Source organism: Salmo salar, chromosome 12, assembly GCF_965601325.2.
Source record: "Salmo salar chromosome 12, fSalSal1, whole genome shotgun sequence".
NCBI lineage: Eukaryota > Metazoa > Chordata > Actinopteri > Salmoniformes > Salmonidae > Salmo > Salmo salar.
The window spans coordinates 60,497,355-60,512,750 of NC_138302.1; the positions used below are offsets into that span (position 1 = coordinate 60,497,355).

A 15,396-nucleotide genomic window follows, 5' to 3' on the forward strand; every position below is an offset into this window, starting at 1 on the left:
GTGGGACCCCTAAAGAATACTTAAGACACTGTCCCCATTTGGAAATAGCGTATCATATGAGAGCATATTGGCATCAGATGATCTCAGGAGACCTTTGGAACAATGTCTTCCGTAAAGGTCAGTTTGTGATGATTCTTTGGGTATTCCGTTTATACCCAGTGAAAACTACTACTTATTGGAGACGTGTATTTGATTCAAGGTACTTTATTCACAATCAACTGGAAAAACAATCAAGCTTCTTATTTTGTTGTCAGATATGCACAATCCCATCTTTTCAAATACCGTCAACTATTCAATTTAAGTGAACAGACCTCCGGCTGTTACGGCACTTAACATGTGGCACCATTCTTACGTCGGTGAGAGACAAAACAACCACAGCTGAGATGAGACCTTTTGGTATCTATCCTTATCCTGTCCATTGTGATGTTTAGCAAACATTTTAACACGATTACAATTCAACACTGTCGTATCACTAGAGATGAGGGTCAGACAAATGACAGTCTGCACCAATTTGACAAGTTTTGACACGTGTAAGACCTTCAGATATCCTCCACAACACCCTCTTAGCAAATCCCATTCATCACTACGTGCATCATTAGAAAACAGGCTTACAATTGTATCCAAAATGATTTAGGAATATAATTTGCTTATGTTGCACAGGTTCTAGACAACGCTGTTAACACTATTAGTTCCTGTATAAACAGTGACAGGACAAGTAAGGATGCTGAAGTGAGAAGGGCAGACGTACATGACCAAATAAAGAAAAAGTACACGTCCCAAAAGGGAGGGCTGCTTCTGCTCAGTGAACACACATCTCCCTATAAAAGAAGCCATCTATGACCACCCTTGGACTGACTGAAGGCCACCCAGCAAAGGTGAGTAAGTGCCACAGCTCTCACAAAGATTTACTAGTGGCCAGAGAGATGCTTATTTGCTCCTTTGGAGATACATTCTTGTCTGGTTTACTTATGGGAAAAAACTCCTGCAGTCACAGATGACAACATTTTGTACTATTTTCAATTGTGTATATTTACATTTGACATTTTTGTTATTTAGCAGACACTCTTTTGCAGAGTGACTTACAGTTAGTGCATTCATCTAAAGATAGCTAGGTGAGACACCAACACATCACAATCGTATCAGGTACATTTTCCACCAGCAAAGTATTTATCAGCAAAGTCAGTGCTAGAAGGGAAAGACAAGTGCTTTAAAATACATATATAATAACTGTATTGAAAACTGACAAAACTGTTTCTTTTCAAGTATCAACATCTTACCAACTTGGTCCCAGCAATATCCTACGAACTTGGGCAAAAAAAAGAGGTACATTGTGTTAACTGTATCTGGCATGTACAATGTTAGTATGGGGAAACACTGACTGGGGAGCACTTCAATTGCTTAATACAAAATATAGCCTTTACCAAGATAAGTCAAAGGAAGATGCTTAAGCTAGATCTTGTTGATAAAATTGTATAAAGAGTTCATCACATACAGTAAAGGTTTTCAGAGAAATGTAGTGTAAGTAAGAACATGGGACATTATCACCAAGATCTAAAAATCATTCAGATTCTTGTTTGTGGAAGATAAAGATTAGCATTGGCATTTGTCATGGTAGATAAAATAACTCTTTCTTTTCTTGGCAGAGGGTAATCATGAGCACCGATGCAGAGATGGCGGCATTTGGCCCGGCGGCCATCTACCTCCGAAAGCCAGAAAGAGAGAGGATTGCATCCCAGGCCGCTCCCTTTGATGCCAAAACAGCTTTCTTTGTGGTTGAGCCCAAAGAGATGTACCTCAAAGGAGTTCTCCAGAGTAAAGAGGGTGGAAAAGCCACTGTCAAAACACTGTGTAACAAAGTAAGAGATGTCTACAACAGTGAGAATTCTGTAGGACGGAAAATATGACAGTGAAAAATATTTTGACATATTCTAATGCGGTGATGGCTATGCTGTTTTCTAAGCTCAAACCTGTGATATGAGTTAATTAAAACCATTATCTAATTGTTTGAGTAACCAGTCATTTACAAAATGTTATTCCTGTCACAGGTTCTCACTGTGAAGGAGGATGATATCCACCCCATGAACCCTCCAAAGTACGACAAAATTGAGGACATGGCCATGATGACCCACCTCAATGAGGCCACAGTGTTGTATAACCTCAAAGAGCGTTACGCAGCATGGATGATCTACGTGAGTTTAAATGAAAGATAATCTAGCGGTCAAGACATGAATCAATGGAGAGTTGAAATGTTAACCAACATTATTCCCCTCTATTACAGACCTACTCTGGGCTGTTCTGCGTCACTGTGAACCCCTACAAGTGGCTCCCAGTGTACGACTCTGTCGTTGTGAATGCTTACAGAGGCAAAAAGAGAATTGAAGCCCCACCCCACATCTTCTCCATCTCTGATAATGCCTATCAGTTCATGCTCACTGGTACACAAATACCCATGCTACTAAAATGACTTAATGTATAGAATTGCACAATATGTTTGTAACTTATTCACACATGCCTTTCCGTTTTTCAGACCATGAGAACCAGTCAATTCTGATCACGTAAGTCCAAATCAATGAGTAAATGAGGGTAAGATTATGGTTAAAAAACACAATCAACTTGCTCACTGATGGATGTTCAGTAAGTAATAATGAGGTTTAGTAAAAAAAATTAAAGTAAGTGAGATTATTGAAAAGAAGAATGATAGGAGTTTAACTAATCTCTGTCTACCCCCAGTGGAGAATCCGGTGCAGGAAAGACTGTGAACACCAAACGTGTCATCCAGTACTTTGCGACAATCGCAGTGGCTGGAGGAAAGAAGGAACAAACAGCAGCTGCTACTTCTGGGAAAATAAAGGTCAGAAACATTACTGTAGCCTAACATATCTAGTATAAATGGGTTGTATGCATCGAAGATCCAGTATGAAGGCATCATCAAAACATGACTAAATGTGATGATATCTCTAGGGGTCGCTGGAGGATCAAATCATTGCAGCCAACCCCCTACTGGAGGCTTATGGTAATGCCAAGACCGTGAGAAATGACAACTCCTCACGCTTTGTAAGTATAAAAAATGCATTTTTGTATTTGTGAGCTTTCTTGGTTTTGAAGGGTTGTATACTGATGGATATCTAACGAACCTTTTAGGGTAAGTTCATCAGAATCCATTTTGGAACAACTGGAAAGTTGGCCTCTGCTGATATTGAAACATGTAAGTGCTTCATGATCAGTGTATCTTTATCCAGTTGTGATTGACAAATGTAAAAGACTCCTGCTCATACTAAAACGTATGCTTCAGATCTGCTGGAGAAGTCTAGAGTGACATTCCAGCTGTCTGCTGAGAGAAGCTACCACATCTTCTATCAGCTCATGACTGGACACCAGCCACAATTGCTGGGTGAGAGACGAATACAGAAATATGACATGGAATGCATAAGGTCAACAGTAAATACATTATACATTAGTAATAGTAACTGTGCGAAATAGTTTTTTTCTAATTATTGTATTCATTATTGTATTCCAGAGGCACTTCTGATCACCACCAACCCCTATGACTATCCCATAATCAGTCACGGTGAAATCGCTGTCAAAAGTATTGATGATACAGAAGAGTTCATCGCCACCGATGTAAGTAAAAAAAATTATTGTATGATATAACAGAATATTAGAAGCCAACGTTTCTCTAAAAAACATTAACACGTCTAAAAAGTAATTAAAAAGCAACTTGTATAATGACTGTATGCCTTCGAAAACACATGTTAACTGATATCGTAGCTTATATTTTAATAAAGCATGACAGTCAGTTACATTGCATTCCATCAAGATTCCATTAAACTTTTCCAGAGAACATTTGAACAATCTGTATCATTGTGTTACTGAAAACATTAATCAAACATTTCTTAAAATCTCCATAGACGGCCATTGACATTTTAGGCTTCACTGCTGAGGAGAAGATTGGCATCTACAAGCTGACTGGTTCTGTGATGCATCATGGGGCAATGAAGTTCAAGCAGAAGCAGCGTGAGGAGCAGGCTGAGCCTGATGGCACTGAGGGTAAATATCAGAATAAAATTATAAAATTCAATGGACAACTAACCTACCTTATCTCTTGCCATATCAACTGTACTCAACTGTTCTTCCAGCCTAATTTATATAGCCTAACTTACAGGTTTAAACAATGTATCAACAAAAAAAAAATGTTTAAAGAGCATAACATTTTCTCTCCTAACCAGAGGCTGATAAAATCTCCTACCTCATGGGCCTGAACTCCGCTGACTTGCTCAAAGCTCTGTGCTACCCCAGAGTGAAGGTCGGGAATGAGATGGTGACCAAGGGGCAGACTGTACCACAGGTAGAATCTTTTAGACTATTTTCAATTATTGTACACAAGGAAGATTTGCAAAACGTAAAATGAATGTGAATTTTATGCAGGATAAAAAAACAAACATTTTTTTCTGTAGGTGAACAATTCAACTATGGCCCTCTGTAAATCTGTCTATGAGAAAATGTTCTTGTGGATGGTCGTCCGTATCAATGAGATGTTAGACACAAAGCAGTCCAGACAATTCTTCATTGGTGTGCTGGACATCGCTGGATTTGAAATCTTTGATGTGAGTATTTGTATACCGTAAATTCAGCACGTTGCTGTTCAGCTTATCCTGCTGCTTGAAAACAATTTAACCAAGAGTAGATATTATGGCTGTACAATATCTACTGATCAAAATATGAACTAGCAGTCATGTTGGGTAACTCTTGACTTTCAACGTTTCTGTATTTAAAAATTAGTACAACAGCTTGGAGCAACTTTGCATCAACTTCACCAATGAGAAACTACAACAGTTCTTCAACCACCACATGTTTGTACTGGAACAAGAAGAGTACAAGAAAGAGGGAATTGAATGGGCGTTCATTGACTTTGGTATGGACTTGGCTGCCTGCATTGAGCTTATTGAGAAGGTAGGTGAAATCTTAAGAAAGCAGACAATACAATAACAGACATGTCTGCTTATCAGTGTAATATTTCACATCTTGTCACCCACAGCCAATGGGCATCTTCTCCATCCTTGAAGAGGAGTGCATGTTCCCCAAGGCTTCAGACACTACCTTCAAGAGCAAGCTGTATGACCAGCATATTGGTAAAACCAAAGCGTTTGAGAAGCCTAAACCTGGGAAAGGCAAGGCTGAGGCCCACTTTGCCCTGGTACACTATGCCGGTACTGTGGACTACAATGTCACAGGCTGGCTGGACAAGAACAAGGACCCCCTGAATGACTCCGTTGTGCAACTGTACCAGAAGTCATCAGTCAAACTGTTGGCTATGCTGTATGTAGGAGCAGCAGCTTCACAAGCAGACGGTACATCCCATAGTATCTAGAATTGCTCATACTACAAGATGAGACTATATCTACCCCTTCCCTTGTTATATAGTTTATGATTATAAATGCATTGCGGTTGAAGTGGTCATTTGAGTTAAACTGATGGCATTTGTATTACTGGAAATCTCAGTACACTGGATTTAATTATGATTATATGCATATATATATATATATATATATATATATATATATATATATATATATATATATATATATACACAATACAGTATTATTTAATGACCCACTGTATATAATGTACATTTGTGAGTCAATATTAGTGTTCAGGCAGGGAAATCATGTAAAAATCTAATTGGAATAAGAATATAACTGGCCTTACACATTTGTAAACAGATGCAGCAAGAGGAGGAGGAGGCAAGAAGAAGAAGGGTGGTTCCTTCCAGACTGTGTCTGCTCTGTTCAGGGTATCTAAATGTATATTATCCTTTATTACGATGATGCACTACTGTGCATTACTTTGTCAAATGTAAATTGTGGGGGCTAATAGGTAATTATCATTTGTATTTCATTTTTTGGTTATGATAAGGTAAAACAGGTGTACTGTATAACATCTCTTTAAGTTGTTCATAATTGATATTCTTTAAAATCCATAGATATATTTCATTAATTAAAATGACTGGACATCTTACAGAATGTGGCTTGAAATGTAAAAGTGTCAAACATAACTTTATTTATTATTGAATCTCACAACTCACACATTTTCCAATCCCACAGGAGAATTTGGGCAAGCTGATGACCAACTTGAGGAGTACCCATCCTCACTTTGTGCGCTGTTTGATTCCCAATGAGTCAAAGACACCAGGTCAGGGCTCATTGTCAATTATTTGAATAATTGTTTATAAAGATTCAGAGAAAATAAGGCTCCTTTATTGTACAGGTTAACTTGAGGAAAGTCGTAGAACATTCTACTTTCTTGTCGTTAGGTCTGATGGAGAACTTCCTGGTCATCCACCAGCTGAGGTGTAATGGTGTACTGGAAGGCATCAGAATCTGCAGAAAGGGCTTCCCCAGCAGAATCCAATATGGTGACTTCAAGCAGAGGTAATTCATGTTCAGTAAGGGAAAATGCCAACAAGATTTTCAAGTACTTCTTTCATAGGCATGATCACATCAAATACAAATTTATTTGGTGTTGTATTTTTTTTTTTTATATATCTCTCTTAATCATAATTTCAGATACAGAGTATTGAACGCAAGTGTCATCCCTGATGGACAATTTATTGACAACAAGAAGGCTTCAGAGAAGCTCCTGGGATCAATAGATGTTGACAAGAGTCAGTACAAGTTTGGGCACACCAAGGTAGAGAAATAGACAGCTCCATCCCTTTTCCCACAAAAAAAACCGTTGAGCTCAATAAAAAAAAAAATAGTAGTTCTATATTTTCTATAAATATAATCAAGATACATATTCCTATAGGTGTTCTTCAAAGCTGGTCTGTTGGGTACTCTGGAGGAGATGCGAGATGAGAAACTGGCTACTCTGGTGACAATGACTCAGGCCCTCTGCAGAGGTTACGTCATGAGGAAAGAGTTTGTCAAGATGATGGCGAGACGGTAGCTACACTATTTTAAAGAGTACATGTTATATTGAGCCAGTGAAGAGAATCCCCCCCAAACCTATTTATTTTATGATTATTATTTACAGAGAAGCAATTTACTCCATCCAATACAACATCCGCTCATTTATGAATGTGAAACACTGGCCATGGATGAAGCTGTACTTCAAGATCAAGCCTCTTTTAAAATCAGCAGAAACTGAAAAAGAGATGGCTGCAATGAAGGAAAACTTTGAGAAAATGAAGGAGGATCTGGCCAAGGCATTGGCCAAGATAAAAGGGCTTGAGGAGAAAATTGTTTCTCTGTTGCAGGAAAATAATGATCTGCAGCTACAGATAGCAGCGGTAAGTTAATAAATTGCCTGTTTAATACAATTCTTGTTCACGTCATTTTATTGGCCTTTGATTTCCAGTGTTGCTTCATTTACGTTGTATCTGTTGTAGGAAGAGAACACTCTCTGTGATGCTGAGGAAAGATGTGAGGGACTCATCAAGAGTAAGATCCAGATGGAAGCCAAACTCAAAGAGACATTTGAGCGGCTGGAGGATGAGGAGGAGCTCAATGCTGAACTGACTGCCAAGAAAAGGAAACTGGAGGACGAGTGCTCTGAGCTGAAGAAAGACATTGATGACTTGGAGCTCACCTTGGCCAAAGTGGAAAAGGAGAAACATGCCACTGAAAATAAGGTTTACCATTTATTATAAGCCACGATGTTTTTTATTCATTTTAAATGTAAAAGACAGAGCATTGATGATTTGATATTAAATCATTCAATTTAGGTTAAAAACCTGACAGAGGAGATGTCTTCTCAAGATGAGAGCCTTATCAAGTTGACGAAGGAGAAGAAAGCCCTCCAAGAGGTGCACCAGCAAGTCCTTGATGATCTCCAGGCTGAGGAAGACAAAGTCAACAATCTGACCAAAGCCAAGACCAAGCTTGAACAGCAAGTTGATGATGTAAGAGATGTGACAACATTAAAACAGCTTAATATTACCATCAAAGGAAATACAATAAATTGTTAACCGAAAATTGTGAAACTGTTCTTGTGTGGTCTAGTTGGAGGGTTCCCTTGAGCAAGAAAAGAAGGTCCGCATGGACCTTGAGCGAGCCAAGAGGAAGCTTGAAGGAGATCTGAAACTGGCCCTGGAGTCCTTGATGGACCTGGAGAATGACAAGCAGCAGTCTGATGAGAAGATCAAGAAGTACTTTTAAAATCTAAACAGTTGTTGAACCATTCTCTCAGAACTGATTGCCTGATATATCTTTTAATATATACATTTTATTTCAACAGGAAGGACTTTGAGACAAGCCAACTTCTCAGCAAAATTGAAGATGAACAGGCATTGGGTGCTCAGCTTCAGAAGAAAATCAAAGAACTCCAGGTGAACTGTCGGTTCAATATACCACACTGAATAAGATTCATGAGATAGATTCACTATCTTCCGAATTGCATGTTTTAAGCAAATAAACATTTAAATCCATTATATATTTCAGGCCCGTATTGAAGAGCTGGAAGAGGAGATTGAGGCTGAACGTGCTGCTCGGGCCAAGGTTGAGAAGCAGAGGTCTGATCTCTCCAGGGAACTTGAGGAGATCAGTGAAAGGCTTGAAGAAGCTGGAGGTGCAACATCTGTCCAGATTGAGATGAGTAAGAAGCGTGAGGCTGAGTTCCAGAAGCTGCGTCGTGATCTTGAAGAGTCCACCCTGCAGCATGAGGCCACCGCTGCTGCACTCCGTAGGAAGCAGGCCGACACTGTGGCAGAACTAGGAGAACAAATAGACAACCTCCAGCGTGTCAAGCAGAAGCTGGAGAAGGAGAAGAGTGAATACAAAATGGAGATTGATGACCTCTCCAGCAACATGGAAGCTATCGCCAAGGCAAAGGTGGGAGATGATGTGGTTGACAGAATATATATAAACAAATTATAAATACACTTATCGAAAAGCATGAAAAATTGCTCGATAACCTGTTGAACATTGTTGATAGGGTAATCTAGAGAAAATGTGCCGAAGCCTTGAGGATCAACTGAGTGAATTGAAGACAAAGAATGATGAGCATGTCCGCCAACTTAATGACATAAATGTTCAGAGAGCAAGGCTTCTGACTGAGAATGGTGAGTTTAAAATGAAAAGTTTGTATTTCTGTTTGTTTTCCATAATACCAAAAAAGCTAACTTCCAACTTTCTCTGTCTCAATCAGGTGAACTTGGTCGTCAGATGGAGGAGAAAGAATCTCTTGTTTCCCAGTTGACCAGGGCCAAGCAGACTTTCACACAGCAGATTGAGGATCTCAAAAGGCAGATTGAAGAGGAAGTGAAGGTTCAATGCCATCTTCTACTATACTGCATCTTTGTGATTCATATAAATGTTATATTTGGCTTAAGTGCTTAATTAGACTTTTTTTCCCCCATACTGTTGACCATTAGGCCAAAAATGCCCTAGCCCATGGTCTGCAGTCAGCCCGCCATGACTGTGATCTGCTTCGGGAGCAGTATGAGGAGGAGCAGGAGGCCAAGGCTGAACTGCAGCGAGCATTGTCCAAGGCCAACAGTGAGGTGGCTCAGTGGAGATCCAGATATGAAACTGATGCCATTCAGCGCACTGAGGAGCTTGAGGATGCCAAGTAATTGAAAAACATTCTACCACTCTTCATACTCACCAAAGTACCTACAACAGCTAAAATCTGAGTTTTTTTCTTTTGACAGGAAAAAGCTTACCCAGCGTCTGCAAGATGCACAGGAGGCTGTTGAAGCAACAAACGCCAAGTGTGCTTCTCTGGAGAAGACAAAGCAGAGACTCCTGGGTGAAGTGGAGGATCTCATGATTGATGTGGAGAGAGCTAATGCTTCAGCTGCCCAGCTTGACAAGAAGCAGAGGAACTTTGACAAGGTAATGTTTTGACAAAGATGTGAATGAAATACAGTAAAATCTATGCATTTAATCTTGTGTATTAATTTACTTAACTGTGTTTCCAGGTTCTGAGCGAGTGGAAGCAGAAGTACGAGGAGGGCCAGGCAGAGCTAGAGGGGTCTCTGAAAGAGGCTCGCTCTCTAAGCACTGAGCTGTTCAAGATGAAGAACTCCTATGAAGAAGCTTTGGACCACCTGGAGACACTGAAGAGAGAGAACAAGAACCTGCAACGTATGGGGAAATAAAAATAACGACAACAAAAAATGTCAGTGCACGGTATATGCTGTGTGGATACAAATCTACAATGTTGTTAATTTCTCTCCCCTTTTCATTTCAATAGATGAGATCTCTGACCTGACTGAACTGGTCGGTGAGTCTGGGAAGAGCATCCATGAGCTGGATAAGGCAAAGAAGACAGTGGAGAATGAGAAGGCAGAAATCCAGGCTGCGCTAGAGGAAGCAGAGGTATACCCCACAATAGTTTTTATGTCAAAAAAGTGATCATGATGATATACATGTCATACCTTGATCCCTACATTACATTGGTCATAGCTCAATTCTATTATTTAGGGCACACTGGAACATGAGGAATCCAAGATTCTTCGTATACAGCTGGAGCTCAACCAGATCAAAGGTGAAGTTGACAGGAAGCTGGCAGAGAAGGATGAGGAGACAGAGCAGATCAAGAGGAACAGCCAGAGAATGATGGACTCCATGCAGAGCACTCTGGACTCTGAGATCAGGAGCAGGAATGATGCTATGCGAGTCAAGAAGAAGATGGAGGGAGACCTCAATGAGATGGAGATTCAGCTGAGCCATGCCAACCGCCAGGCTGCTGAAAGCCAGAAACAGCTGAGGAACGTCCAGGGAGCACTCAAGGTATATATATACTTTATTTTTGTATGGAGTCCCAAATGAATTGTTCTTTCTCTTTAGATGACGTTAGAATACATTTTCCTCTAAACCTCAGGATGCCCAACTGCAACTTGACGACGCCATCCGCGTTGCAGATGACATGAAGGAACAAGTAGCCATGGTGGAGCGCAGGAATAACCTGATGATGGCTGAGATTGAAGAACTGAGGGCTGCCCTGGAGCAGACAGAGAGAGGGCGCAAAGTGGCCGAGCAGGAGCTGGTTGATGCCAGTGAGCGTGTTGGACTGTTGCACTCTCAGGTACTTATAAAATATTAACTTTCTCTCAGTTACAAATCGGGAGAAGTACAATCAAGTTTTGGCATGTGTTTAAATGCCCCCCATTCATTCAGAATACCAGCCTCATCAACACTAAGAAGAAGCTGGAGGTTGACCTTACTCAGGTCCAAGGTGAAATGGAAGACACTGTCCAGGAGGCAAGAAACGCAGAAGAGAAGGCCAAGAAGGCCATCACTGATGTGAGTTTCATCTTCTGCCTTCTGTATCTATTTTGTTCAGATCCATTAGAAGTTTCTTGAGTAATAATGACAATATCTTAGAATGAAAGCAAAAATAGTTTGGACATTTCATTTACATACCCAATCAGCAAGTATTACATACTTTACCCTTTACAAGTACTGCAGAAGTGTTCATATAATCAATGTATACAACATATTACTCCAGGCTGCCATGATGGCAGAGGAGCTGAAGAAAGAGCAGGACACCAGCTCTCACCTGGAGAGGATGAAGAAGAACCTGGAGGTTACAGTCAAGGACCTGCAGCACCGCCTGGATGAGGCTGAGAACCTGGCCATGAAGGGCGGAAAAAAACAACTCCAGAAACTGGAGGCTAGGGTATGGACTATACATTATAGCATATAGGGATGTAGAGCAAGCTACATTATATATGAAACCTTAACTGATAAAAAATGGAACTCCTATATGTAAGGTTCGTGAACTGGAGAGTGAAGTTGATGCTGAACAGAAACGTGGAGTTGAAGCTATTAAAGGTGTTCGTAAATATGAGAGGAGAGTCAAGGAGCTCACCTACCAGGTACAACCATGAATCTTGATAATAAAAAAACAAATATTGTATACTGCAGTGGACCATTTGACAGGAAATGTCAAATGTCAATCTCTTGTAAACTGTGCAGACCGAAGAGGACAATAAAAATGTGAGCAGGCTGCAGGATCTGGTGGACAGGCTTCAGTTAAAAATGAAGGCCTACAAGAGAGCGGCTGAGGATGCTGTGAGTATGATACTCAATGACAGATTTTTAAAGTAATGGTGACATAATAAAAACAGAATTTTGCTACTTATTTAAAAATATTAAAACAAATGAATAACTAACTATATGTTAGGTACTTATACGTACTTGTTTCAAGGAATCCTTAATAAATCAAATTTGTTATTAGGTAATAATAATGTAACAGAGGAAGTTGTTACTAAGTAAAGCAGACTGTAGATAAAGTAAAGTAGTGATCCTGTGTGGCTCAGTCGGTAGACCATGTCGCTCGCAACGCGAAGGGTTGTGGGTTTGAACCTGCTGGGGCCACCCATACGTAAAATGTGGCCCCAGAAGATTCAATCCCACGACCCTTTGTGTTGCAAGCACCATGGTCTATTACCTAATAACAAACTTCATTTATAGATTGACTGTTAATTGCTTTGGATTAAAGCATCTGCTCAAAGGCATATATTATTATATTATAAATAGGCCTAGTAAATAATGATGGTTATTGGAAATATATTTTGTACATATAAAATCGTATCTAAGGTACAGCTTGCAGAAAAAAAGAAGCACAATATGAAATGGGATATGTAATACAACCCAAATTATATGAAACCTGAATAAAGTCAAAGAATCAAGTTTACTGAGACCTTTTACCCTGTAGTTGATTTCTGTTGTACTTTTGGTATGATCATTACTTCTTTATTTATAAGATTTTGATGATGATAAGGTAAACAATTCATAAGAAGTTTGAACTTTGCATGTTTTGCCAAATATGCAGCATCATTGTTGAAATGTGTATTTGCAATCCTACAGGAGGAGCAGTCCAACATTCACCTGTCCAGGTACAGGAAGGTGCAGCATGAACTGGAGGAAGCTCAGGAGCGTGCCGACATCTCTGAGTCCCAGGTCAACAAGTTGAGAGCCAAGAGCCGTGAAATTGGTAGCAAGGTACGATTACATTTAACGTTTATAAATCGAATCACACAAAACAAGCATTTGTTGCAAAATCTTTATTACATTGTGCCAGTCCCGTAGTACACTTCAAGGAGAAGATATACAGTTGAAGTCGGAAGTTTACATACACCTTAGCCAATTACATTTAAACTCAGTTTTTCACAATTCCTGACATTTAATCCTCGTAAATAAAATCCCTGTCTTAGGTCAGTTAGGATCACCACTTTATTTTAAGAATTTGAAATGTCAGAATAATAGCAGAGAGAATGATTTATTTCAGCTTTTATTTTTTTTCATCACATTCCCAGTGGGTCAGATGTTTACATACACTCAATTAGTATTTGGTAGCATTGCCTTTAAATTGTTTAACTGGGTCAAACGTTTCGGGTAGCCTTCCGGAAGCTTCCCACAATAAGTTGGGTGAATTTTGGCACGTTCCGTCTGACAGTGCTGGTGTAACTGAGTCAGGTTTGTAAGCCTCCTTGCTCGCACATGCTTTTTCAGTTCTGCCCACAAATTTTGAGTTCAGGTCTTTGTTATGGCCACTCCGATACCTTGACTTTGTTGTCCTTAAGCCATTTTGCCACAACTTTGGAAGTATGCTTGGGTCATTGTCCATTTGGAAGACCCATTTGCGACCAAGTTTTAACTTCCTGACTGATGTCTTGAGATGTTGCTTCAATATATCCACATAATTTTCCTGCCTCATGATGCCATCTATTTTGTGAAGTGCACCAGTCCCTCCTGTAGCAAAGCACCCCCACAACATGATGCTGCCACCCCGTGCTTCACAGTTGGGATAGTGTTCTTCGGCATGCAAGCCTCGCCCTTGTTCCTCCAAACATAACAATGGTCATTATGGCCAAACAGTTCTATTTTGTTTCATCAGACCAGAGGACATTTCTCCAAAAAGTATGATCTTTGTCTCCGTGTGCAGTTGCAAACCGTAGTCTGGGCTTTTTTATGGCGGTTTTGGAGCAGTGGCTTCTTCCTTGCTGAGTGGCCTTTCAGGTTATGTCGATATAGGACTTGTTTTACTGTGGATATAGATACTTTTGTACCTGTTTCCTCCAGCATCTTCACAAGGTCCTTTGCTGTTGTTCTGGGACTGAGATGCACTTTTCGCACCAAAGTACGTTCATCTCTAGGAGACAGAACTTGTCTTCTTCCTGATGGGTACTGCGTGGTCCCATGGTGTTTATACTTGCATACTATTGTTTGTACAGATGAACGTGGTACCTTCAGGTGTTTGGAAATTACTCCCAAGGATGAACCAGCCATGTGGAGGTCTACCATTTTTTTACTGAGGTCTTGGTTGATTTCTTTTGATTTTCCTGTGATGTCAAGCAAAGAGGCACTGAGTTTGAAGGTAGGCCTCGAAATACATCCACAGGTATACCTCCAATTGACTCAAATGATGTCAATTAGCCTATCCGAAGCTTCTAAAACCATGACATCATTTTCTGGAATGTTCCAAGCTGTTTAAAGGCACAGTCAACTTAGTGTATGTAAACTTCTGACTCACTGGAATTGGTGTACAGTGAATTATAAATGAAATAATCTGTCTGTAAACAATTGTTGGAAAAATGTGTTGTGTCATGCACAAAGTAGATGTCCTAACCGACTTGCCAAAACTATAGTTTGTTAACAAGAAATTTGTGGAGTGGTTGAAAAACGAGTTTTAATGACTCCAACCTAAGTGTATGTAAACTTCCAACTTCAACTGTATACTGTAATACAATGCAATGCAGCAAATGGTAATATATAAGCTATAACAATCCCATTATAGTAAAGTATAAGCAAGACGTTTTTTTATTCTTTTCACATTCTTTTCCAGGGGAATGTGGCTGAAGAGTGAGGGACGAAGTCCAGATGAGACACATTATCAACAGGTCATACAATATGATTTTTGGTAAAATGTTCTCATGAATCAAAAATAAATCTGCAAACCATATCCATACCTTGTCAATTGTTTTCATAATTTATCATCGAAATGAATTGTGTCATACAACCACCTTCTTCCTCGGATATCACTGGTTGAACCACTAATACATGCCTGATGAGGTCGTATTCCTCCGAAACATCATCACACAGTTACATTAGTCAATGCATTATCACTGTTCCTGCTGCTGTATTGACATTTAATGAATAAAACTGTAGCTATTATTGTTTTTACTTCTTGTTTTCATATACAGTATAACAGCATGTGAACAACAGACCACCTGGTGTCCCTTTCAGCGTATAGCTGAGCTATGCCAATATGGGGTCCATATCAGTCCTTTGATAAAACTGGTATTCCTGTGTTTTTCCACGAATATTCTGTCAACGTATCATCTGTAGGTCTGGGTGGTCATTTCTCCTCTAAAACATAAAGATATTTCAGATGTATTTTACTGCCCCCTTTTTTTAATGGCACTACATATCATTCAGGACAATATGC

At 39.8% G+C, this 15,396-nt stretch overlaps 1 protein-coding gene across 1 annotated transcript; it reads left to right on the forward strand.

Annotated features, from left to right (window-relative positions):
- The first annotated feature begins 828 nt into the window (after positions 1–828).
- Positions 829–14,910, forward strand: LOC106565368 (myosin heavy chain, fast skeletal muscle). Its single transcript, XM_014132388.3, has 41 exons — positions 829–875; positions 1,264–1,323; positions 1,644–1,856; positions 2,046–2,189; positions 2,279–2,435; positions 2,528–2,555; positions 2,731–2,851; positions 2,962–3,054; positions 3,142–3,205; positions 3,293–3,391; positions 3,518–3,621; positions 3,909–4,047; positions 4,227–4,345; positions 4,455–4,604; positions 4,780–4,950; positions 5,036–5,348; positions 5,721–5,791; positions 6,102–6,189; positions 6,311–6,428; positions 6,564–6,687; positions 6,805–6,941; positions 7,033–7,288; positions 7,388–7,630; positions 7,724–7,900; positions 8,001–8,146; positions 8,236–8,326; positions 8,439–8,828; positions 8,932–9,058; positions 9,145–9,263; positions 9,371–9,567; positions 9,650–9,833; positions 9,920–10,085; positions 10,195–10,319; positions 10,425–10,733; positions 10,825–11,028; positions 11,121–11,246; positions 11,452–11,622; positions 11,717–11,821; positions 11,922–12,017; positions 12,816–12,950; positions 14,794–14,910. Exons 1-41 carry the CDS (start codon positions 837–839, stop codon positions 14,812–14,814), a joined length of 5,940 nt encoding a protein of 1,979 aa, XP_013987863.3. The 5' UTR covers positions 829–836; the 3' UTR covers positions 14,815–14,910.
- The last annotated feature ends 486 nt before the right edge of the window (positions 14,911–15,396 follow it).